Source organism: Hevea brasiliensis, chromosome 17 (assembly GCF_030052815.1).
Source record: "Hevea brasiliensis isolate MT/VB/25A 57/8 chromosome 17, ASM3005281v1, whole genome shotgun sequence".
NCBI lineage: Eukaryota > Viridiplantae > Streptophyta > Magnoliopsida > Malpighiales > Euphorbiaceae > Hevea > Hevea brasiliensis.
In genome coordinates this window covers 20,530,015-20,556,743 of record NC_079509.1, presented here as the reverse complement: position 1 = coordinate 20,556,743, position 26,729 = coordinate 20,530,015, and the positions used below count along the sequence as shown (strand labels likewise).

Below are 26,729 nucleotides of genomic sequence, written 5' to 3'. Positions count from 1 at the left end.
GGACATATTTCTATCTAAACTCTTTGATAAAGTTGTCCCAGGTAAATACTGGCGATTCAGCCAAGCTATGGGGGATGGTTTTCCACTAGTCATACGCATCCCCTTGCAACAAGGACACTGAGTATTCAAATTTTAGTTCATCTGGGCAGTGCAGCTTCTTAAACACTCTATCCATTCTTTCCAACCATTGCTCTGCCTCTAAAGGGTCCACTGTACCCTTAAACTCTGTAGCCCTATACTTAAGTAGCTTGTCATACTACCTGGCTGGAGGCTGTGGTTGCACCACAGGTGTCTGAAGTGGAGCTTAGGTAGGCATGCTTCCAGCCATTTGTTGGAATATCGCAGCCATGCTAGGCGAATTGTGCAGGAAACTGTGGCATTTGTGGGGTTGGTGCCACTGACCCACTGATATTTTGGAGAGTTGGGGCTTCCCCTTGGGCCTCAGCCTCTATTAACTGCTCGACAGAGTGATCCCTTTCTTCGATTTCAGTCTGGAGTTAGGATATCTCCTGAACAAATAACATAAGGAAATTTCCCTCTGTTAGTTCATATTTATGATGCAATGCACTGTATGTAACAAATAAGGACATTGAACAGTTGTACTTATCAAAGAAAAGACACAAATTTACAAGTTAAAACATACTTTAAAAATTCACTCTGATACCACTAAAACAAGTCACAGCTTACCCCTCTGTAAGACATAACATGATCCCGTAGAATACCTAATGAAATACCGAACTTTACACCGATAACTCATTAAGTACCCTACAAGGGATTTTAAAAATAATTTTCTTACTTTTTAGAAGTGGTGAGCATTTTCTAATAGGTATTAAAAATATTTAATTAGAGTTTGAAAACTAATTAAAATTTTTGTCCATTTTTATTTGTCCGCAAATTTTAGAAAAATTTCGGCAGAATGTCGTCTGTATTTTAATAAAATAGTTCTTCAAATACCTGAAAAAACACTTCCAATAATTGGTTTCATCAATTCAACAACTACCACAACAAACTTCAATATCATTTCTCAAACTCCAAAATTCAAATCAATAATTCACAACTCAATATTTCCATTCATTTTTCATTAAAGTAAAAACAAATTACATTTGTCAACCACTTTACATTAGCAAATCCAAAATGATATTATTACAACTTTATACAACTGCTCATGACCAGTTTTTATATATACATACAGTTACATACACAAATATAAATATTATATTCAGGGTATAAATTTATACCCGACAAAACTTTAGGAAAGGTGGCTCCAAGATCCTCAGCAGCTCACTCTGCTGCTCCTCTAGTCTCTATATCTGTGATAGCAATAACAATCATCGCTGAGTACTAGGACTCAGTGGTGCACAACATACTAAAATAACATTTATGCATAATTCAAATCACATTTATTCAAATACAATACTGAAAATGAAAGACAGATGCAAAACATGATTTATAAACTTTTAGTCCAAACAATTTCATTTAGGAAGTCTCAAAATAATTTCATAAAAATACACAGTTATATCATGCCATTCGAAACATATTCATCTCAATAGCTAGAGGCTTATGAGAAACCACAAGGCTAGCTAGCTCAAACTATAGGTACCCATTCAATTTCTTCCTCTACTAGCACACACCTCAACACTTCAGCCAGAGAGGGAATCAAAATTCGAAACTATTTCTTCCCACTAGTCATGCTAGTGAGGTATTTAAATATATGGTCATGACACTATGGTTTCAAAACTAGCTTAATAATTTACTAAACATTTATTGCCATTTCAAACACATACAAGTAAACTTTCAACAACTTAAGTCAAAAGTATAATACACATTTTGCAATATAAATAATTCATTTCATGCACTTTGCAAATGAATTTTAAAGAATATTAATGTTGTGCACAAACCTTATACGAGTCGCCTCTTAGCCTTGACTCGATGCCTCGGGTTCTTTTCCAGTATTCTTTTCAAGTGAAACACACAGTTTCACAGTGTTTCAGTATCACAATTTATCATAAGTCCAAAAATGAAGTCAAATCTACTTATACCAAGCTTTAATATGCCAAACTTGACGTTCTTTAAAATTTGTATTTCGGGGTTATTATTTAGGATACTATTCAAGTCAATTTATTGACTTTCTAATGCTTAATAGGTATGGGAATTCTAATTTCACCCACATACCACATTTTGGTTACCTAATTTGTTGGTTTTGGTTGTTTTCTCAAACTTCAAGTCCCTTAGGCACAAATTTCAAATTTTCAGTTTTGGTGTTTAGTTTTGCACTGTTCCATTGGTCATGTTGCTGTGATAATTTGGCTAAGTTTTCTTCATAGAAATTGTTCCTTATTGTCTTAAATTTATTTCCCTTTTTGAATTACTCCATTTGGAGTTTTTTAGCCTAAGTTATAGCTATTTAAACATGCATGACCGGATTTGGTGTTACCCAGAATTCTGGGCAAATTCTGGATTTTGGCAATTTTTTTGGTTGACTGCAGGTGGATTTTCAAATAGGTTATGATCAAAATTTGGGTTTTTTTTCTTCATAAAAGTTATAGGGCTATGTCTCAGCTTTCTACTGGTAAAAATTTAGGTCATTTGGACCTTCCTAGACTAAGTTATGGTTATTTACGTAACTACTGTTTATTTAGTCATTTTTGTACAGGTCAGTGTGCCCAATCCGGATTTAACCTAATTGTTCACTAAGTTATGGTCACTTTCTGGGCATGATTCCTAAATGAAAAATATGTCATTTTGTGTCTAATTTCATTCCCAATTAGCGTTACAGCAATTGGATAGGTAAATTTTCAATTTTGGTCCCTGAAAGGGACCTAGGTCATGCTGCCTGCAGATTGACCCTAACCAATCCGAATTTAAACTTGTTTCCAACAATTCATACATACCACAAATGGTCACAATTAACCATTTCTCATCTCAAATAAGGTCAATAACATCATTTGGCCAATTCGCAAATTTTTCTTTAATTTTTCACATGTTCAAAACCATTGCTACACACAAAGTTCAATTTAATGCAATTTAAAGTGTGTATTCATGTTCTACACACCTAATTCATCTCCAATAACCATTCAAAACCATCAAACTCATTCATATCAAACCCTAACCCTAGCTGGATGAATTTTTTATTTGATTCCTCAACAATTATTTTTGTTTGATTTCCCTCAAATCTAAATTAATTCAAGTAGATATGCATGAATATAAAGAGAAATCAAAGAATGGATAACTAACCTCTTTGTGTGGCTTTTCTCTCTTCCCAAATTCCACTTCTTTCCTCTCTTTTTTTATTGTCAATAGATGAATTAAGGTTCAAGGACAAGATTTACTTAAGAAACCTTAGGGAAATTATGGCTAGATAAGGGTTTGTGAAGCTTGAGTCAAGCTTCCATGGAGATTTCAAGAAAGAAAAATGAGAGAGAGAGGGCCAAGGGAAAGGGATGGCACATTATGGAGAAGAAGATACAAAAATGATTTTTGATTTAATTTAATTTCTTTTTTTTTAATTGGTCACTTAAGTAGATGATTATACCATTTTTCAAATTTAAAATTATAGTTTTATTTTGTCATGCATTATGTCATGCATGATGATGTCACTTTATTATTTTTATTTTCTTTTTCCTTTATTTTTTTTTTTTGTTTCTTTAATTTAATTCCCAATTCTGAAATTTTCTTTTCTCTGATTTTATTGGATAGTTAGGTCAGGTGTCAGCTCTAGGGGTGAATTGACTAAATTGCCCCTCACTGGTTCGATCCGGTTTGCAAGTAATTCAATATTTCTTCTGGATCCCTGACCTAATTATTTGACCAGCTTAACAATTCTTTTTCATGATTTTCTCTTTTCCACTGTGTTCACAATAGTCCTAAGGACCGCGTCATCACATTTTACGGTTCGAAATTTGAGTTTAGATTGACCTCATAGTTGTTCCCGAGAAGGTCACCCATCGCCGTGACTCCCGGCTCATTTAACTTTTTGTGTTCTGTTTTTCTTATTTATACTTAACTATTTGGCAATTACTAATTATTTACATTCAGGGCTTATCTAGGTGTCTTAGATGTGATTCTAATCCCCTTAATTGTCCGGACCGACACCAGTCACCGAAATAGTAAAATATACTAGGCTATGCAAATAAGGGTGTTACAAAAGTAAAATTTATGGCATGTTTTCAATTTATAATTAATGCATTATGGATGGATGCGAAATTTTATCTCAGGACTTGAGGTAGTCGATACCATTAGCAAGCCGCTGAGAATTCATTATGATAATTCTATAATAGTATTTCTCCATAAATGACAAATATGCCAAAGATACCAAGCATATGGAATTAAAGTGTTTTGTAGTTAAGGAGAAAATTCAGAAATGAAGAGTGTCTATTGAGCATAATAATATTGATCTCATGATAGCAGATCCGTTAATTAAGTATTCATAACCTAAGACATTTAAAGAATATCTTGGTTGTATTAATGTATAACGTATTAGTTTTGACACTCTCAGCTCATTGATGTATTTCTAATATACATTAAAGTATTTTTTATTTCTTATGATTGTATACATATAATATTTTGAGTAAATGATAACAAGAAAAGTTTTTTCAAGACATTATTGTGGACCATGATGTGATACAAATATATCAATTATAAACCTGCTATACTAAGTTGCTAGCGTTGTGGCATATGGAAGGGAGTATGTGATTAAATAATATACAACCACCATAACCCACACTTGATAATTTGTTAGAAGAAGGTAATTATAAAATGCATTAGAGAAATGATTTGTTTATTCCATGCGTGCCTAATGTTTATATTATTAAAGCTTATATCACTTAATTATCATGCCAAGTGGAGAATGTATGATTTTTGCCTGGTAATTAATATTACCATATGGGCAAAAATCAATTCCTTTAATGTGTTCCGATATTAATTGATATTTACTTTAATTAATACAAATCCTAATAATACAAGGATTACTTTAATAAAAGTAAATTTCAATTCTAATTGTATAAGGATACTTGATAGACATATCAGATTAAGTCTTGGATATAATATATAAGCTGGTCCTCTCTCTACCCATAAGGTCACATATAATCTTTTTCATAAAGTTAGAGACATTAGGATCATCTCAAGAAAGTCTTTCATCACTAAAGTTTTGTGTGTGAATCGAGAATAGTAAAGAATAGAAATCAGTTTATTGAATCAAATGGTCTCTCTCAATTATTATCATAGTTCAATTAAACTTTGTATCAGGCACGTTTTTTTAGATCTATGAGAATTTATTTATTCAGTATCCATTACTAGGGTAATAGTTGAATCTTATGTTTATAATTTATATTTTGTTTATGATTGTTACGATTTATTAAGAATTATTTTATAGTTAGGAGTTAAAATGAAATTTAAAAAAGAAAAAAACATTGCAAGTTTCTGAATCACTTCTTTGCTGGTTTATCCTGAGGATGGAAATTTGGAGGGGTTAAAGAGAAAAAAGAAATGTTCAGAGAAAGCTTTCTCACCCAATGAGTGTATGCATTAATATGATGCTTTCTCATTGTAAGCCAGGAACTCAGTTCACACAAATCCTGAGATAGATTCATGCCAAAGGGATTTGAATCCTTGGTCAGTTCCTTTGTAATTGAACTCTGTGTTGGAAAAATAACAAATTGCAATTAATATGCATGTGATATTTTCTATACTTTTAGCATTCTGTTTCCACCAAAATCAAATTGTTTCATTTATTTACATCCAGCTAAACTAAAGGGAAAGAAGAGAAAGGATTCTCCAAAGGATCTGTTAAGGGAAAGTAGGATCCTGCCTGCAGTCTTATTTTCAGAGCCAGATATGCCTTGCTGAAGGGCTCACACTGGTAATTGTGCCATCACCCCTTCACACAACCCAACCCCTGAGTTTGTGTCTGATGAGCTATGATAAATGCATAATTAGAATGCTGTGGGCATAATTTGCACACCAGCTACTTCACATGCTTTGGGATTGTGGTTGGCTTAAATCTACATTTGCAGGTCTCTAAATAAAGCTTTCCAAATTTTTATTGATGTGAATATTCCTACATGGTGAACGTGAGAAACAGATGCTGCCCATTCTCCACATTATGTTTTTTACTTCATCATTGTCATTTCAAATGCTCTAACGAATTTTTCAATCTTTCTAGCTGCTTGCTACTTTGAGGAATGAGCAGATGATTTTACAGAGTCCATGCCCATTTAATTCTGATCATGAGGTAGAATGCATACTGCCCGCACATACATTTTATTTTTCTCTTGTAGATTAAAGTTTGAATCTGATGAATAACATGATATGGGATTCATTTCGTAGAAAACTGATCCCTTTGAAATTAGTTGATATATCTCTGCTGTGAATGAGTCATTTACTTGCAGAGGCAAAACAATTAGCCTAATTCGTCTTTGACAAAATCTAACCATTTCCTTTGTGGAAGCTACCATGCTATATCTCAGTTTTGTATCTTTTTTCTAACGGCATACACCATTTTCTCCAGAGGTTCACGCAACATTTTGAGCTTCTACAAAAAGTTTGCATCCCTGACCATGTTTCATATACATCATTTAAAGAATCTACACTCTATGCTCGTCTCTCTGTGCGTAGTCTTTTGACATTCAACTTTTTATTGTTTCATGATCCTATGTGCAAAGCCTAATTGATCTATCTGTCTCTAGACCCGAGTCGCGTATAATTATTTCAAGGATGCTCAGAATATCGCTAAGGAGATCAAATTAGTTTTCCAATGACCCAAAAAGAATAGCTGAGCTTCGCAGATTGGAGATGGTCACGGAGCACAATAGAGTTGCGCTAATCATCATTTGCCAGATAGGAGCCTTGACCCATCACTGAAGGTTTCGAGTTCATCCGCCATCCTTGCTTTGCTACTGCTGTAAAGAGATCTTGAAGGTTTATTTCAAAGATTACCATCAATTTTGGATCACAGGTTGGCATCTTAGTCAGAATATCGACTGTAACATTTGTAATTGTTTTTCAATTAATTTTCTCAATGATTGTTTGTATGAATTCCATAATCTGCAATGAAAAATAAAAATAAAAAATGAAAAGCATTGTTTATTGATTGTTAATTCTCGCGTCCCATTGAGCCCTTTTCATAGGTGGGGTGGGTAGGAAAGGGAGCTGATAAACCTAACAAGTTAACCTATGCAATTCAAGCTTTAAGCATTAAATTTATCTCTTTATTCTCTGTGTATGCTTTTTTGGCTTGATGTCCCTGGGATCCATACACCAAGTTTGATATAGTGAGCTGTTCTATTGGCATCTCTTATTTTTGGATAGAGTGCATGGAAGTTTTCTTTAGAGTATGATAAGGTATTAAAATTTTCTCAACTTGTTAATTTAGTGAGTTGAAAAAGTTGGAGTCTTGAAGAATTTAAAATATTTAAAAATCTTAACCTCCTTTTAAATAAAAAAGACCTTTCTACAATTTAAGATACACATGTGCCTGTTACTTTAAAAATTCATAACTTATCTTCAAATAGATTCAGTCATTTGTTGGTTCGAACCATGAACTATATCAGGTCAACAGTTTCAATTCATGAACCGGTTCGAAATCAAGATATAGCCTAGTTGCAATTTCTTCTTTCTTGAATCTGAAACAGAATTGGCCCGATTCAAAAATTGAACCGAAACTGGGCCATTGTCAAGTGTGCCTTCAAAAAGGTGCTCCTAAACATAATGTAAAAGTCTCCGAGTCTTGGCCTTGTGCACCATGAGACGTACACTAAACTATTAAACTAACAATTAGTTAAATGGCGGTTTTCTTATATTCCAAAATTTGTCCAGATATATTAACCAGTTCCACTTGACAACAAAAGTTCAGACTAAGTTTGAATTGGCTTCTAGCCAGAAACAGAATCAATCTTTAGCCTGAAACACTTGCTGATTGTTAGATTCCAGAACATGGAAAATTATTCCACCATATGAGATATTATCTTATGAACACATTTTCTTGAGAATTTTACCACTTTTCTGTATTTCAACGATATTAAATAATTTATTTATATATATTTTATAGTGAATTATAAAATTTTAACATGTTTTATTTACAATTGTTATTTTATTTATTTTCTGTATTTATTTATTGATTAACATTTTTTATGCGGTAAACGACAGAGGTTGGCGTGACAGGTATCTCTTGCTTCAAAATTGAACAAACAGACAAGTCAAGAAGAAGATTCAACCATCAGTTATTCCACTGTATGTTTTTAGGCTGTAATCGTCCAACTCGGTGATATCAGCAATGATTTTCATCTCTCTATGGGGTAGGTAATAGAAATTTGTGGTTACATTTGGGCGGTTTAATTATTCTACGTTTTATATAGCTGTAGCTATTTGACTCATTATTTTATAATTTTTTATTATTAATAGACACCATATTCAAGTAATATATATTTTTGCTATTTACTTTTGCTCCTCTCTTATTCCATTTAAAAATATATATATTATTTAACTTTTTATTTTATAAAATTAATTATTAGTCTATACGATGCAGATTCCGATGATAACATATTTATAATAAAGAAATTAAGTATTCATAAGAGAAAGCCAAGCCGTGACTAACAAGCCTCAAGATTATCCAAATAACTTCAAAATGCAAGTGAGTATCTTTGATAAAAGGGGCCGAATCTCAAGAGTGATATACTGCTCTGCTGTAGTAAAGCACAGGACACATAAATTTAGATAAAAAGTCTGTGTATATTCTTTCGTGATAAATCTTGAAGAAATGATAGATTTGATACTTTGTGTGGGAAAGAAATTATTGTTAAATAAATTGATTCACCGTAATAAAATAGTCTATAACTCTTAAAATTTATACTCCTTTTATTTTATAATGAAAAAGGTAAGAATATTTTCACCTGTAATTTAAAACTGTACAAGAACTCAATGATATTCAAACTAATTCTCAAAATGATTTAAGAGATTAGAGGTTAATAAAAATATTAAAATTAATTAATATTTTTTGAAATAAAGTAGTTAAACAATTAGCACTAAACAATTTTTTTTAAAAAAAAAAACAAAGTTCTATCCAGTGTAATAATGCTGCCAATTTTGCACTGAAGACAACGGAAACAAATCTTGTACGTCCAAAAAGTGATCCAACGGTAATGTAAGAACATCAGTGGAGCCCACAATCAGCACTCCAACTTGAGTTATCATTCCGTGAATCACAGTTCCGGCGACGCCACGTGATCCCCAGTTTGGAAGTGGGTGGCGCATATCAGCCCACTTTGCCTCTTACTGTGGGACCCACATAAATGTAGTATGAAATTGCAAAAATTATCATTGAACAAATAACATGGCAGCTGTCTGTTTTCTTTTATTCCTCTTTATTTTATGTCAAGGGTATGATCGTCTTTTAGTTAGTAGTTTTGGTGTATTGCTGGCACACATGTGGGCTAATTTAGAATCACATCTGGAAGGTGAAGCTGTCTTCCACGTGGCACCTACTATGATGTGACCATGTCACACCGTTGCCTCTTGATCTAAGCTATATTACTAACTTATGTTATCCGCTATTTTTTTAATTTAATAAAAATTCAATAAATCAAATAATAATTAATAAATTATGTAATTTTATCATAAGGTAAATTACTCCTCCGTTTTCTATTAATTTATTAGTAAAGTGTTTTATGTATAATAAAAAAAAATTAAATAATTAATCGTATATTTTATAAAGTAAAGGAAATTAAATATTTAAATTTTTTACTGTTTAAAAAATGCAACGAATATAAAAATTTTAAATTTAAATCTTTTTATTTATAAATAATAATATTTATCATCTTTAATATAAAATTATTAAAATAAAATAATAATCGTTATAAGTTTTGAATATTAAAACAGACTAATAAAGTTAATGAAAAAAAAATATTCATATTATTATTGTATTTATGGCTAAATTTATTTTCAAGCCCCTTAATTTTACAAATTTTTGTTATTATTTCTTGATAAATTATAATTAAACCCTTCAATTTTTATTTCTCTTCACATCATATCCTATTTTATTAAAATTAATAAAAATATTAAAAATAATTAGAAATGTTAAAAAAAATAATAAAAATAAAAATCCATTTTCATTCTCTCTTTGTGCAAAATTAACTAGATTCCATATTCTCTTTCTCTATATTTTCAATAAAATTACTAAGTGTCTGTTTACTTCTAAAAAATTTAACTAATTTTTTGAAAATAAATTTAAAAAATAAAAAATAGAATTTCATATTCATGTGTACAAAATTTTCAAATGTAAAATTAAAAAGAAAGACTTGTTTATTTATGAAAAATAATTCTTTATTTTTTTAAATTAATTTTTATTTTTCATTAAAAATAATTAAAAATATAGAAAATTTTTCATTTGTAAATAATAAAAAATAATTACCCCCAAAGCCAGTTCGGCCGTGAGTTGTACCGAAACTGGTCCATATAAACTTGTCAATTGATCGGTCAACAGTTTCGAACCTTAAATTAACTAGAAATCAGAGTTTACGATCAATTATAAACTGGACAGTTTAAACCAGCAATTCTGAATCAAAACCAATCCGATTTAAAACTTTTTTTTTTTCTTAAAATTCGTATTGAGTTCATATTTAGAGTTTTAGACTGATTAAACCGGCAATTTCGACTCGAATTTAAGCACAGACTAGGACCTTCAAATCATGATAGCTGTACGTGGATGATGACAATCATTAAAGTGGGTCCAATTGATTTCTTTAGGAAAAAAAAAAAGTGAAAACTTCAGGTTGCTTTGGTAATATTGTAGAAAACCAGGGGTATAATGCAATAAAAGATATTCAAAATTGGCGTCTTTCACCGTTAGCTGGCAGTGCCGGTCTCTCCGGTTTCTAAACGACTAGCCCTTTCTATTGTTGCTCAAGATTTCATACAAACATCGACGTCGAGCAGCCTTAACATTTCCAATCCCACCAAAAAGCGTGGTGGCTCAGTAGTAATTCTCGAGAGTTGAAGGTGCTTAATCCCAGTTTAACTTCTTGTATGGACATTAAAAATTAAAAATTAAAAATTAAAAATTATTTTTATTTATAATAAATAAATAAATTAATAATAAATAATTTATTTTTATTAATTTTTAAAGACTCATTATGAGCCGGTGATAGAACTTTTCTATGAGAGATTAATCATAAATTTATAAAATCATTTAACAGCAGACCTTATTCTAGGAGACAATGACCATCAGAGATTTTTTTTTTTTACAATTCAAAAAAAAAAATTTCTTTTCTCTCTCTCCATCAATCACCCTTTATACCGTTACAAATTTACTTTTAACTCGTTAAGATGCCATTGTCATTTCAAATTTTTACTTTTTTTTAATTTTTATATTATAATAAATTTAATTAAAATTTAATAATCATTAAAAATATTTAATTATAAATTTACACACCAATTTTATATATTTAAATTAATTTTATATACATTTCAATAAATTAATTATATAAAAAATTAAACATTTATCTTAAAATGTAAAAAATAATAATTTAAATTTTAAAAATTATATTTTAAAAAATGTTTTTAAAATATTAAAATAAAAATATATAAAAGCATAATAATCTTCAAATAGAAAAAGAACGTAACAATTTTTAATTGATATTTCCCCGTATAATTAAGTATAAATTTTATGAAAAGATTTTTTTTAAAATTAAAATTTAAGAAAAGTTAAATTATTTAAAATTTACACTTTTTGAAGAAAACAGAAAAATGACGTGGCAAAAGAAGAAGACAGGAGGAGTACAAGTGTAAAATAGGAGAGAATGTAGAGAAGCAAAATTCCATCATTTTCGCCCATCGCCACTTAGGGGAGGCAGTACCGCTTCTTACAGAGCCGTATTCTGACACAAAATTAAGAAACCAAAAAAATATTTATATTATTTAAATAAAAAACAATAAAGAAAAGAATATAATTGCCTACGACGCCGACGACCCAACCGAACCGGAGTCTCTCAACTCATTTGGTCGACTTTTCTCCTTCACTTCCACCGGCCACCTCCTCTTCATCATCGTCATCATCATCATCTTCTTCTTCTTCTTCTTCTTCTCTCTCTCTTCAATCCACCCTCCGGTAATATCAGCTCTCTGATCTCTATCTTTGTTTATATGAGTGTGCTGGTGTGTTCCTTAATGCAATCCTTCAATTGCTTAGGTTCTTCTTCTCGTTCTTTTTTCTGTTTTTAATTTTTTTTTTTATATGTGGGTCGTTTTGGTTAGATCTTTTGGTGATTTGTGAAAGGTTTTCTATATGTTAGATGGAATTTTGGTGTTGCTTAGTTATGGAATTTTTTACGTGCTTGTTAATGTTGTTTGTTTTGATATTTAATTTCGTGGTTTTTATGTTTTTTTCGATAGGATGATTTTGTGTGCTTCTTCTCTGCTTTATTTCATTTCACTTTGCTGGAAATTGGTCAAGCTCAGAGCTCATATAATGACTTGATCTTTATTTTTTAAAAAAATAGAAAGAAATTAATCAACCCTCTTAATCTCTTGATAATTTGGGGTTTGTTTTTCTAAGTTTGTTTTTCTAAGTGTTGATGTTAATGAGTTCGTTGATGAATGGCTATGCCATTGGATCTAAATTCATGTTATGCAAAAACCCAATGGTAAGCTTAAAGTCAAAGGGTCTAAACCATGGTGTTTTGTTGTGAAGAGTGAATTGTGTTTTGGGGGACTGGAAGATTTTTTTAAAACTGATGTAGATTATTTGGTGGTTGTTTGCAGAATTTTGTGATTGGGAGGGAGAGAGAATGTCAGGAGGTGGTACGCAGAAAAGCTTAAGGAAAGCACTTGGGGCCCTTAAGGACACAACCACTGTTTCATTGGCCAAAGTAAATAGTGATTACAAGGTAGGCTTAGTTATGAGTGATTATGTACTTGTGCCTAAGGTCAGTACAAGTTTGATTTTATGTTTTTCATCATTTTGGTTGGTTTTTAATTTTTCAGGAATTGGACATTGCCATAGTTAAGGCCACAAATCATGTTGAGCGACCTGCAAAGGAAAAACACATTAGAGGTGGATGCTCTCTTCCCCTCGATTGCTCCTATCAAAGATAAAACCTGCACATTTACTGAGCCTGTAATAAGTTTGGTGCACTGTATATTAAACAATTGATGAATGGGGGAGCTTACGTGTTTGTTTTATATTTCCTTTTGCAGCTGTTTTTGCCGCTGTTTCAGCTACTAGGCCTCGAGCTGATGTTGCTTATTGCATTCATGCTCTTGCTAGAAGGTTATCAAAAACACATAACTGGGCGGTATGTGCATCACATTGATAATATTCTGTGATGGAATAGCTATTTATAGAATCACGAAAAGCAAATGAAAGCTATGTTGCTGCTTTCTCATTCTTTTGTCTTGGAAATTAGGCTCCCATGAATCTGTATTAGTGCTCTTTTCATGTTCAAAGTACTCTACTATTTATCAGAATTGCTCTTTATGCTGGAATAACATCAGGTATAGTGAATGGATAAATGCTGGCAAGTGGTTTGACTTTCTCTTATCCTTAAACTTGACCTGGACAATCATGGGAAATTAGAATTCTAAAGGAGCCTCTGGGTAATAATTTGAGTGACTTTATTGCATACCTGGCTAGAGAGATTGATGTAAACAAGCCAAAATACCCATCAAATTTTGTATGAAATTTTATATTCTCCTTGCTAGGAATGAATGGAAATAGTTTTTCCTTTTTCAAATGATCAAACAAATGAAGAATTTGGTGATATGTTATATCATATTTGTACATGAAATTGATTGATATTTCTTTCATATGTCATCATGTCCATCTTGCTCTAAAACAGAGCATTTTAAATTTTTAATAGAGGATTATAGTTGTTATGGGTCAAAAAATCACGATTAGGATCTCGCCATGTGTGACCCTACAAGCTAGAAGGAAGCGGTGCGTGGTCCTCCCTGTCACAGGACCTTTGATGATTATGTTAGTAAATAAATATAAAATAATAGAAACTTAATATAAAATTAGAAATAAACATAAAATAAGTGGGATAGAAAAATGGGCATGTTCCTTCAAGAGTGGCATGTAGTAGTTGTCTTTGTGGATGGATTGAAGCAAAGGACCTCTGATGGTGTAGGGATGTTTGAACTCTTATAAGATGACCGCTTGAGGGGCCTTTGATGTGGAGCCTCCGATAGTTAAGTTAGTAATTGACTGAGTAAGAGCTCTTGATTTTGTATTAGGCTTAATGTAAATGAGAATGTTATTCTTACTTTAGGACTTTCTGTACCTTGTTAGACTGCTCGGAGAAGAATTTATATATGCTTAGAAGTATGGTGATTGAGACAGGTGGCACTCTCTAGCTAGGAGTAGGTGTAATCATGGAGATGTCGAGTGGTTAGCATGATATGGTTTGCTAGGTGCCTCTGGAGTGTCCGAGTGACTTGTGTTAGACTCCATGTTTGAGATATCTTCTTGCATACTTTGGTGCATGTTTCATTTATTTGCAGAATGTTTTATGTTAAATCAGTGGTCAACATGCTGCCAATCTCCTACCTTAGTGTGAGTTGCTCTTTGTGGTTGATCACCTTTTAAGAACTGACATGAGGTAGGTTTTGATGAGCTTGATGTTTGGTCTGTCATGATTGGCCAATGTCCTTTAAGGATGCAAGAATCCAAGTCAGGAATGCCGATCCAAGTCTAGAGAGTTGGAGTAGGGGACCAAATCAACTCGAGTCCTTCCCATCCTTTGTTGTAGAACTCTCAAGTCAAACATCAATGTCCTGCAGGGGAGCTAGCGGTGCCACTTATCATCATCTTGTGAGGCGCATATTAGTCCATATCAATAGTTGTGAAGCTTTGAACACTTTAGATCATGTCAGCAGTGGTTTATTTTCTTTTATTTTTAAGTCATGTGGTTAATTAATCAAAACCTGTGTATCATTGGTTTGGTTGCTCATTATTTGTTATTCTTAGAGATTGATGCTTCAATGGGTCTCATGTTCGTATAATCTTGTCATGTGTGCACATTGTCAATGTATCTCTGTGCATTTCACTATAATATGTGTGCCTGACTGTTGGTTGGTTCTTAGGTTGCATTGAAAACTTTTATTGTTATTCACCGTGCTTTAAGAGAAGTGGACCCCACATTTCATGAGGAACTCATTAATTATGGACGAAGCAGGAGTCATATGCTTAGCATGTCTCATTTCAAAGATGATTCCAGTCCAAATGGTATCTTTTTTCTTTTACAATTTTTTCTGTTCTTTTTGAATGGATTATTTTGTTAAATGATTGTTTAACATCTAGTGTTGCATCCTGGGCAGCATGGGATTATTCTGCCTGGGTTCGCACCTATGCCTTATTTTTGGAGGAAAGGCTGGAATGCTTCCGTGTTCTGAAGTATGATGTTGAGACGGATCGACCTGTAAGAACTTTAATTTATTTTCACTGGCACCTCTATTATCATTGTTTTCAATTTATTTTTATTTTCAGGGAGAATTAATTGCGTTTCCATCTCATAATTTGATGATTTGATATGAGCTATATGGATTTTCAATCTCCTGGATATTAGTTTATGATCTAGGAAAAAAGAGAGGACCCCATGCTGGAGAGAAGTCAATTTGAAGTGAACTCTATGCATGAATTTGTTTAAAATTTGCTTTTAGTTAGATTGTTACTTGGACTCATTTTTGTGAAATAAATTGCCTTGTTTTTAAAGCAGCCACTACAATATCTGTCTCTGGCATGTGCTGGGTTTAGTTTTATATCATAGCATCATATACCATTAAAAATTTGTTCGGAAGACAAGCCTGTAACCTCACATTTGCTACAGTTGCATATTTCAATAATTTTTTTCTTTCCTTTTTGAATATTATCACATTTACTTATTTACATACAAAAGTGCACATTTGTAAGTCGGGAAATTTTGGTTTACTGAGTCGAGATGTAATTCTTGCAACTTTATTTCAGTTCCTGTCATCCTCAGATAACATATTTGTTTGCTTGCTAGCCTTAAATTTTTGGTGAATACAAACTGTTTCTGGATATATATTGATAAAACTTTGATGCAGAGGACTAAAGATCTGGATACTGCTGAGTTGCTGGAGCAGCTGCCTGCTTTGCAACAACTTCTTTTCCGTGTTCTTGGTTGTCAGGTAATTATTGAATATGTACAAATCTTTTTGGTGGATTTATGCAATAGAATGGCATCTCATTGTTAAATGCAAATAGTGAGCCTCACAAGGCCTAAATTTAATCTTCAGTTTTCCATCAGTTTTTTTTTTTTAACTGAAATGAGGAATTCTCATATCTTTGGTGCAGCCACAAGGGGCAGCAGTTAATAACTTTGTCATTCAGTTAGCACTTTCATTGGTAAGTGGAATTTGTAAATCTTGCTTGTCCTTTGTGCTAGCTGGATTGATGTGGGGATGTCATTCAATTGTTATATAATTTGTCCTCTCATTATCTGTCAACAATAGGTTGCTTCTGAAAGTGTTAAAATCTATCAAGCTATAAGCGATGGTACTGCCAATTTGGTTGACAAGGTAATCACTAACCAATGAACTTGGTTTTTAAGAGCAGAATCTAGGACCATTCAGAAAATCATCTACTTACTGTAATATTACTGATGGCAGTTCTTTGAGATGCAACGGCATGATTCCTTGAGGGCTTTGGATATATATTGGAGAGCTTGTCAGCAGGTAATTTTTTGGGATTCTGTGCAACAAGCCAATGACAGTTAGATCATATGTTATTGTTGGTGAGAAAAAAAAAAACTATTTTGATGGGCATGCTTTTGAACTATCTATGCATTCAGGCAGAGAGACTTTCAGAATTTTATGAGATATGTAAAAGTATGGATATTGGGCGTGGAGAAAGATTTATTAAGATTGAGCAGGTTCATATTCTCGCTCTTGGTGTCTTCTGGAATAATGCTTCTTTGTTATTCTACAAAAAACTTCTTAATTAATTTTATTGTTGCTAATAAAGCCTCCTGCATCATTCCTACAAACCATGGAAGAGTATGTGCGAGAAGCTCCACGGATGTCCACGGTTCGCAAAGATCAGGTACAGAGAAACTATGTTTAATGGGTTTTTGTTGATGGGAAGATCAGAGCAGCAAAATAACATCAGATATCATTGATCATTGGATACTATATAAACTGATCAAAATAGCTTGTGGTCATATACAGAAAAAGCCTTGTCTATGGTAGGATATCTTAAAAGATTAAGATACCATTTTTGTTTGTTCATATTGCACAAGGCATTCGAGCATTGTCAGTAATGTGATGTTATTGACTTCACTTTCTAACTTTCATGAATCAGAGATTGGTAGAAGTGTTGTTAATGTCATGTGATGTTGTGCATATGTGCCATTCCTTGTAATAATTTGTGAAGCTCTTATTTCCTAGTAGATGTCCACCTGCCCATATTTGTTAGCAGTTCTGCCCAGATCTCACAATAATCATTCCTTGACAATATAATCATTACTCGAGCAGGTTTCTGACAATAAAATTGCTGCCCCAAAAGAAATCTTAGCTATAGAGTACAAAAAGGAACCAGAGGTGAAGGAGGAACGTCCACCATCGCCACCTCCACCTGAACCAGTAAAAGTTGAAGAGCCAGTTGTTGAACAACCTGATTTGTTGGTAAGTTTATGAACTGTTTCCTTGAAGAGTGTATTCCTCTTGTGAGAGCATCCTGAACATTTTGTAGTTTCCTTACATGCTGCTCTTTCCTCTCTTTTTGACTGCTAGGCCTTGGATGATCCTGTTCCAGCTGCTTCAGAACTGGATGAGAAGAATGCCCTGGCTCTAGCTATTGTTCCAGTTTGTAAGTTTTTCTAGCTGTCCGTCTTAATTTACATGCTGAAGTATGACCTAAAATTCAATATTTCACCTTAGTTTTGGAATTCAACGAGATAAAAGCAGCAAATGTAATTTTTGTTATGAGTAATATTTTGAAAGTTAATGTTAGGAGGAACAAATCTTCAAAACATCAAGAAACAAAAATAAACTAAGAGCATGTAATAAGATTTGATTGGACAAACTATATTAATAGTTTGTTTACAGGTGTAAAAAGTTCTAATGTTTTTGCGTGGTTCTGCTATTGCAGCTGACCAAACAAGTACAACCATCCCAAGTCATGCAAATGGTACCACAGGATGGGAACTGGCACTTGTTACAGCTCCAAGTTCGAATGATAGTGCTGCAACTGCTAGCAAACTGGTACTGCTGCTATTAGTTATCCTATTTCTTAATATCTTAGTAGAACAGTATCAGTTGGATGTTGACTATTTTAAATAAATGCTCATATGCACAAAAGATGTGGTTGTGTTGTTGTGGTTATGTTGACTAACCCGACTCATTCATTTCCATTAACAAGGCGGGAGGGCTAGATAAACTCACATTAGACAGCTTATACGATGATGCAATTAGACGAAACAATCAGCCTGTGAGCTACAATCCTTGGGAGCCAGCCCCAATGGTTAATCCCATGATGCAAACAACTGCACATGATCCTTTCTTTGCCTCCAATGCAGTAGCTGCACCACATTCAGTGCAGATGGCTGCAATGACCAATCAACAGCAGGCTTTCATGTTGCAGCAGCGGCAGCAGATGATGATGATGATGGGCCCACAACAGCCGCCTTCAAATCCCTTCGGCAATCCTTACGGAGCTAGTGTCCATCCATATGGCTCAGGTGTGCCACCTGTTCAAGCCTATAATCCATATTCAGGCTTTAGATAGAAGCTTTGCAAGCCAGACACATTCTTTATCTGGAAACATGAGGAAGAAAGATGTGCGAATTGATCAACTTTTAGATTTTGAGATTGGGGAAGAGTCGACAGTTGTGTACAATATGTTTGTGTATGTGTTCAGTAGTCAGTTAGAATGAGATTCTTCTTCTTTCAATAATGAGCGGGAGGAAAGCTTTGAATTAGTGATTAGTAATAATGCTTTGCTTTTCAAACTACTTAAGTTTCATCAACCTGCTTTGTTGTTGATTAAACATAAGCAGGAATTATATCTTGTTATTCTTTTCGCTGTTAAATTTTACTCATAGATGATAGAAATGATTTGTAATCTTTGTGATTATTACCACATTAATGTAATGTAATGAAGAGACAACAGGTTTGATTTGTGGCTCTCGGAATCTCTTTGTTTTCTAATCACATTATTACGTGGATGAAGGCATTTAGCCACCAGAAAGAAATTATTAAGGGTAAATTATCAAGGGTAAATTATCATTAAGTCTTTTTAGTTTGTGAAAATTAACTATTTAATTGCTATTTTTTAAAAATCTAATTATTATATCCTTGCTTTAGCCTTAAATACTTATACTGCATAGTCTATAAAATTTTAACTATTCATACTGATTAATCCCTGTAATTTTAACCATTCATCCTATTTAATTCCTTTGATTAAGGCTTAAACAAGTTAACTAACATTTCCCTTGATAGAAATTTAATGGAGGAATTAAGGAGTTTGATTTTTCAAAGTATAAGGGTTATAAAAGAATAACTATAAGTGATGCTATATGAGGAGAATTCTATTTGGTTGTTTTTGAATTTAAAATTTAAATTTGATTTAAAATTTAGAATTTTAAATTCATAAATGTGAATATCTTTTATTTGACTAGTAAAATAAATTTTCATTTAAATACCTGATATTCTAAAAATAGTTATTTTAAATCTAAATTTGTATTATGAATATATGAAATTTGAACTAAATTCAAACCTAGAATATTTAAACAATATATTTCGTTCAAATTCAAATTTATAAGATCAAATCAGTTCGATGCAAACATAATATTTAGAAATTTTAATTATTATAAAATTAATAAAGTTTAAAAATTTTTATTATATAAGAATTATATTAATATTTTAATTATTATAGATTTCTCTTCTGCATCACTTAGTAGTTAATTTTGACTTTACCCAATTATTTATATATTATACTCTGTAAAATTTTACTTTCTAACAATATGTAAAACTTTTTTTTCTTTTTTTTTTAAATTTATTTTTGAAGAAATAAGCTGTGGAGAGAATGGCTTGTCCTGGAGCACTGAACAGTGAATTGGATGAAAAGAGCAGCGATGTTGATACGTCATCGCATTTACCAAAATAAATTAATTTAATCCTTTTTTTCAATCACAAGTAACTTAAAAAAACAATTTAATAATTGCCTCATTTTGAGAATAATTTACTCAATATTAATTTGCACAATTGAGATAAAAAGAAATTTTATTTTTTATTTTTTAAATTTGCTTTAATGCATGGTTCGGGTTCTATTCATTTTTTTTTCTTTTTATTTTTAAAAAATTGTCTTTGTAATCTATAATAAGTAAATAAGGATTAATTCTTAAAATATCCATTATTTTATTATTTCAAAATTTATATTTTTAAGTTCTATATTATCACTGTGAAAAAGGTACAAAATTAAAAAAAGTAAAATATTTCGTAATATAATAATATTATATTTTAAAATTACTAATTTTGATTAATACATAAAAATAAATTTACTAGATCAATAATAATAATAATAATAGTATTATTATTATTATTATTATTATTATTATTATTATTATTATTATTATTATTATTATTATTATTATAAAGTTTAAATGATAAAAAAAATTAATTTAAATTCTTCAATTTTTATTTTCAGATTTAGTCAAATCTAAAGATTTTATCAGTTTCATCTTATATCTTTTATATTATTTTTAATTTTAATAATAAATTTAATTGAAATAATTAAATTTATTAATTGATAAGAATAATTCAAATGTTTTCACTATTATTAGTTTTAATCAATTCTTTTAATTTTATTAATTTATTTAATTATTTTTCATATTTACAATAATTTAATAATTTTTTTAATGGATAAAAAATATTTAATAAATAAATAATATATTTAATTATTTTCCCTTAATATTTTTAAAATTTTTTTCTCTATTTATATTTTTAATTCTCATATTTATCACTATTTCATTTTAAATTTAATATCTAATAAAATAAGTGTATATAATGTAACCGAAGTGATATGTAATTTTAATATATATATATATATATATATATATATATATATATATATATATATATATATATATATATATGAAGGGAAATTAATCAAAATAAAAATTTTATTTAATTTAATAAAATAATATTTTTATTTATTTAAAAATAATTTTAAAATTAAAAAAAAATTACTAATACAGATATTACAATCAATACGTTAATAATAATTCTCAACCATACAACTAATCCTAAATCTCAACGATACCCAAATATTTTATTTATTTTCAGAACATATATAATTATTTTATTATATTTATTTCAGAAAATATATAATAATATTCACTTATATATTCAATAAAATTAATATTGTACATAGTACTTATTTTTTATGTTTGAAAAGCTTGTCATTGAATTTAAAATAAAGAATATATATATAATTTTTTTTTGGGGGTGTATTTATATATGAACTATTTTAATTATATAAATATATTTTATTAATAAATTAAAATCTTTATATTTATTTATATAGCTAATTATTTATTAATTAATAATTTGGTGTGAAAAATCTACCAACATTAAGATCTAAACTATAAATTCTATCTTATTTTCTATTTCTCTTAAATAAAAATTATTATTGTTCCAAAATTAGTATTCTTTTCTTTACATTATTAATATATAATTATTGATAAAAATACAATTCAAAAAATAATTTTTAAGTGAGTAAAATTTTTATTTATTAAATGAATTGAATTATTTGATAGATTATTTAGCAGCAAAATCGCAAATTACATGGCTGATGACGTGGCAGGATCAAGCCACACTGGCAAGATAAATACTAAATAAATTATTAAAAAAGAAAAAAAGAAGAGAAAACAATGATTGTTGAAAGAGAATTAAAAAGAAAATATCAAAGCAAAGTAAGAAACCCAAAAGCTACCTAAAAATCCAAAACAGGAAGGGCTTCGCGCAATCAATCTCTCTCTGATGTCCTCTCCCACAAATCCCTAATTCAATTCCACCTAAAATATGTATTGGTTCTTCAAGTCTCTCCAATCCGACGATCCAGATTCTTCATCTTCTTCTCCATCATCTTCACACCCACATGATAGCCCCACGATTCGTGGCGGAGGAGTTAAACAGGACTTTTCCGTCATCGGGGAGTCCGTTGGCCGCCAATTGCGTGGCGTCGCCAACTTTCTGGCTCCGCCTCCGTCACCGCCGTCGTCCTCTTCTCTAGATAAGTCACTGCCATCGGATGATTCTTCTTCTCTATCGTCACAGTCGCAAGCTCTCCTTGGGATCCGAAATGATCTTGCTGAAATAGGAGGTAGCTTAAGGAGTGGTCTGTCTTTACTCTCCAGCAATAAAGCTGTTAGCGAGATCTCCAAATTTACCTCCAGCTTTTTGCAATTCCAAAGTGATAATAATGAGGAAAAAGATGAAGATGATTATGTGCCGGGGATTACAGAGGACGTTATTGGTTTTGTTCAGGAGATTTCGATGAGACCTGAATGCTGGACTGATTTTCCATTGTCACTAGAAAATGGTAATTTTTTTTTTAATTTAATTCACCTACATGTTTATAGAATCATTTAAACTTATTGCTCCTTGAAATTTGAACTTAACAATTCTCCAGGTTTGGCAATAAAAGAATTCATTAATGCGTGTGGGTAGTGTATTGCAGTTACATAGTATAATAAGTAGTACAATAAGACTTTTTTGGGGGGGGGTTGGTGGGGGTCGAAGGGGGAATGGTTGAGAAGATATGGAGCTTTCCTGTATGTTTGCCAGTGCTGCTGGTTCATCTACTATATTTGGAAGGACATCTGAAAAATCTATTAATAGTATGTATTGATTTTTGGTTATTTATCCCATATTGGCCTTTTGTGTATGTTGTGTATTATTGTGATTGAGTTAGTAGGATACCATATATACATTGTTTCAGTTGGATACCATATATACATTGTTTCTATGGCTATATATATGGGCATTTATGCCTTCTGTAAAACGAAAAAGAGAATGAATTAAATGTAGCCATTGAGGTTTTGTGGGTTTTGTGTATGTGGATGTAAGTTATCTGGCCAAATTACATAGTTTATCTTTTTTCTTTTCTAATTGGAAGAGATACATGGATACTGATACCTTTGATCATTGTAAAAAAAAAAAAAAAAAAAAGGTAGAAGAGTTGAATGACATTGAATCTTGGTCTGTTGTATTGCAGATTTTAAAATGTCTGATGCTCAGAGAGAACATGCTTCAACTGTTGAGCAAATGGTTCCTGGTCTTACAGCTCTTAGAGTTAACATTCATAGTTATATGGAGGATGAACAATTTTGGATGATATATTTTATATTGTTACTGCCAAGACTGAATGAACATGACTTTGAGATTCTATCAACTCCCCAGGCAAGAGTTTTATTTTCATATTTTTTTCCTCTCTTTATTTATTTACTGTTTACTTTAATGCATTCATTGCGTTCTTCTTGTTCCTCTAAAATTGTTGTGTGTGTATAGTAAAGGCCTACAAACAATCTGCTTTTGGCCTCACACTTTATCACATGAATTTGATCAATTATCATTTTATCTGAGTAAAAATAACAGCGTCTTATGAAGCTTCTCTGGCCATAATATGAATGAGACAATTATGGATGCTTGTTATAATTGAATTGTAGAATATGATAATATCCTACGTGAATTATTATTACAACCCGATGATTTTACATTTTATTATTCATTTGTTTTTAAACTTGCTACATGTGTTATGTTCTACCAAGCATCAAGAAATACTATATTAGTTACATGCAGTCTTAGCTGCAGTCAGCCAAGAGCAACTTATATGGAGGTTAAATGGTTTCTGACTGTTATGTGTTTGTATGATCACATATTTGGATGTCTGAGCTATCAAATTCAAGCATTATGATGTTGATCTCCTTGAGGCCTGGACTGATGATTGAAGGTTAGATCAGGATATGCTTAATCAGTTATCACCCTTTTGGGTGCAATACGGCTTTATTTCCTTCAGTCGCATATTTTCCTGTCTGTGCGTTGATTAGTCTTCTTTGTGGCACTTACTAACTTACAGTGATAATTAGAACTTGAAATCCAGTTCTATTGTAATGGGACTAGTTTCAATCTCAGCATTGGGTATCATAAGTCATAACTGAAGATCTTATGGTTCAGACTGGATGTTAAAAGAAATTAAAAAAAAAAAAAAGCGAAGAATAAAAAGAAAGAGAGAAAAAGAAGAGGGGAGATCAAGGGAAGGTTAGGTAGGAGAATTCTGAGCACAAACATTTGGGTGGTTTGGTCAATTGGGTATCATGGCTTGGTTACTTCTTAACTCAGCCCTGGGAAAGTGAAAGGCTAGGTTTCCATATTTAAATTATAGAAGTTTACTTTCTTTTGAGGGTCTTTCTTTTGGTATTCTCCATTCTTCATGATGGAATTGATGTTTACTGTTTGCTCTGTGTTTCCTCAAAAATTGGAAAATGGTAATTTACTTTGTCTCCGACTCCAACTTCGTAATAATAATTTGTTGAAAGAATCTAGGTAAGCTAGTCTGACCGTTATACTTAATTGCGGTGAAATGCTGGTTTTTTAGGCATTTCCTTTTCATTTTTACAAACAGGTTTGAAAGATTTGGAAGTTCTAAAATCTGAATATCTGTTACTGTCAATCAGTGGAATGTTGATTGGATTCTTCATTTGATTATGTATTATGGAACTTGAGATTCATTTAGATGTCACATGAGAAATTTGTATTCCACTTGGTTCCTTTGTGCAGTGCTACTACTATCTGATTAATGTGGACTAAAGTCTTTTGATTACAACGCTGGCTTGCAGATAGTTGAAACAAGAAGCGTACTTCTGCGGCAGCTACAGAACAAGAGAAATGTGAAGGTGGAGAGCTCTGAGAATTCTGCTACACATAATACATCACAAGAGGGCATCTCAGTCCATGAGAGAAGAAGAGAATATCTCATCTAGGGAAAAGGAGGTCACTGACATTGCAAATGCAACTGGAAGGTTAGAAATTGACAATTACGAGAATGCGGATCAATGGTTGAAAGAGACACAGATTGATACTGGCACAATCCTGGATAGACAGAAAAGGCTGGAACATGAAATTGAAGAGGATGTGTCCTTCAGTGATTTGGAGGATGATGATAATGGTCTATCAAGTAGACTATCCGGTTCTAGGCAAGCACAGGACATTATCAGGGCTCCTTCACCCACTGATTGGGTCCAGCTGAATGAAAGTTCTGGTGCTGGGGGTGGTCCGCAAAAAGCAAGGCAGTCTATTTCCCGTGAAAAGGATTCTGATGGTGAGTCCAATGATTGGCTTAAAGTTGATGATTTTGATTAGGGAATCCAGCGACTTTTTATTACCGATTCATTGTAAAGTTTTCTCCTTTTTTTTTTTTCAACGTTTGGTTCCTGTATTTATGGAATTCAACCTTTTAATAAACATGTTTAAACTGAGAATTCTGTCTTCATGAAGTCACTCTTACTGAATGATTATATGTCGGAGTTCGCATGCACGCGTAAGAGGCATTCTTGAATTGTCAGAACTCAGAAGTTAAAAACAGATGTTGCAAACTTATAAGCTCGAGTAAGAGGAAGTCTCTCTCAATCCTTGTAAATATTGAAAATTTTATTTTACTTAGTAAGTATTTGAATAAAAAATTTATTTTGAGCAAAGTGTAATCATAAGTTGTTTACCTTCTGCAAATTGCTAATGTATTCATAATCAATATCAATATGCTTCTTGTCGACAGGAATTTTTGTTAGAGCAATTGCTTCAGTTAATATTGTAGAAAGTTTTTGTAGTCCTGTGTCAGCATAATTATTACTCTACTTGGAAGCCAAAATGAATATCACGGAAGAAGCACTCTTGAGAGATTTTTGCTCAAAACTTAGATTCACTTCATACTTTATTCTTGGCTTGCCTATATGATTATATATAGCCTATTGTTCATTGTAGCAAATGACCATGACTTCTACCTAGTTAACTAAAGAAAGGATTGGTCGCAAATCTCAAGATTCTTGATTTCAAATTATGGCAATACAAAATTAAACTGTAGTTTGCAGAAACCTGGAAAATCAATAGTATCATAATTGAATTACATTATTTTTTATGTCTAATTTTTCTGTACTCATCTGGATTCTGGAAAGAGAGATCCTCGTTCTTTCATCGTTGGGATGCTTCGTTTTCTTCTTGATGCAATTTGATAATTTTCAGTTAAAAAAAAAAAAAAGTAAGGCTGCATGATATTATGTGTATGAACAATTATTCATCTATCAAAAAGTAAATAGACATGGGACCAGAAGGAATTCCGAAACTTGTGTTTCACAGGTCAGCCTGAAGGAACACAGCCAACGAGTGTTATTGTGCATTATTTATATTCGTTAAATAATTATTAGTGAATTAATTTTTTTATACAAAATTTTAAATAAATTTTTATATTAATTAATTAATAAACCTTAAAATCAAGAAAATTAAAATAAGGATATAAATTGAAACTATGCAAATATTTAAAAATACATTTTTCTTATATTATGTTATATATATTTAAGTAAATAAGATGTATTCTTATTTACTAATAACATCTTTTATTTTATCTAAATAGAATTCGAAATATTTGTATTAGGTATATATACTATTTTCTACTTCCAATTTTTTTATTATTTACAATTTTTAAACAATTTAAATCAATCCCAATAATA

The 26,729-nt window shown here is 31.5% G+C and overlaps 2 protein-coding genes and 1 long non-coding RNA gene across 4 annotated transcripts; all 3 read left to right on the top strand.

Annotated features, from left to right (window-relative positions):
- The first annotated feature begins 6,552 nt into the window (after positions 1–6,552).
- On the top strand, positions 6,553–8,728 carry LOC131175447 (uncharacterized). Of its 2 annotated transcripts, XR_009145657.1 has the most exons (3): positions 6,553–6,952; positions 8,143–8,291; positions 8,522–8,728. It is a non-coding gene; the product is annotated as an uncharacterized LOC131175447 (long non-coding RNA). The 2 variants fall into 2 exon arrangements; XR_009145656.1 differs by lacking the exon at positions 8,522–8,728 and having other exon boundaries at positions 8,143–8,392.
- A 3,122-nt stretch (positions 8,729–11,850) lies between these two features.
- LOC131175380 (putative clathrin assembly protein At5g35200) lies at positions 11,851–19,139 on the top strand. The gene is made up of 16 exons (XM_058139480.1): positions 11,851–12,097; positions 12,751–12,875; positions 12,973–13,042; positions 13,186–13,283; positions 15,073–15,214; positions 15,307–15,407; positions 16,054–16,137; positions 16,304–16,354; positions 16,462–16,527; positions 16,618–16,683; positions 16,800–16,880; positions 16,973–17,050; positions 17,482–17,631; positions 17,740–17,815; positions 18,098–18,210; positions 18,368–19,139. The coding sequence occupies exons 2-16, from the start codon at positions 12,777–12,779 to the stop codon at positions 18,731–18,733; spliced, it is 1,641 nt and encodes a 546-aa protein (XP_057995463.1). The 5' UTR covers positions 11,851–12,097; positions 12,751–12,776; the 3' UTR covers positions 18,734–19,139.
- A 2,742-nt stretch (positions 19,140–21,881) lies between these two features.
- On the top strand, positions 21,882–25,635 carry LOC131175437 (uncharacterized). The gene is made up of 4 exons (XM_058139770.1): positions 21,882–22,549; positions 23,225–23,409; positions 24,846–24,923; positions 24,958–25,635. The coding sequence occupies exons 1-4, from the start codon at positions 22,030–22,032 to the stop codon at positions 25,366–25,368; spliced, it is 1,194 nt and encodes a 397-aa protein (XP_057995753.1). The 5' UTR covers positions 21,882–22,029; the 3' UTR covers positions 25,369–25,635.
- The last annotated feature ends 1,094 nt before the right edge of the window (positions 25,636–26,729 follow it).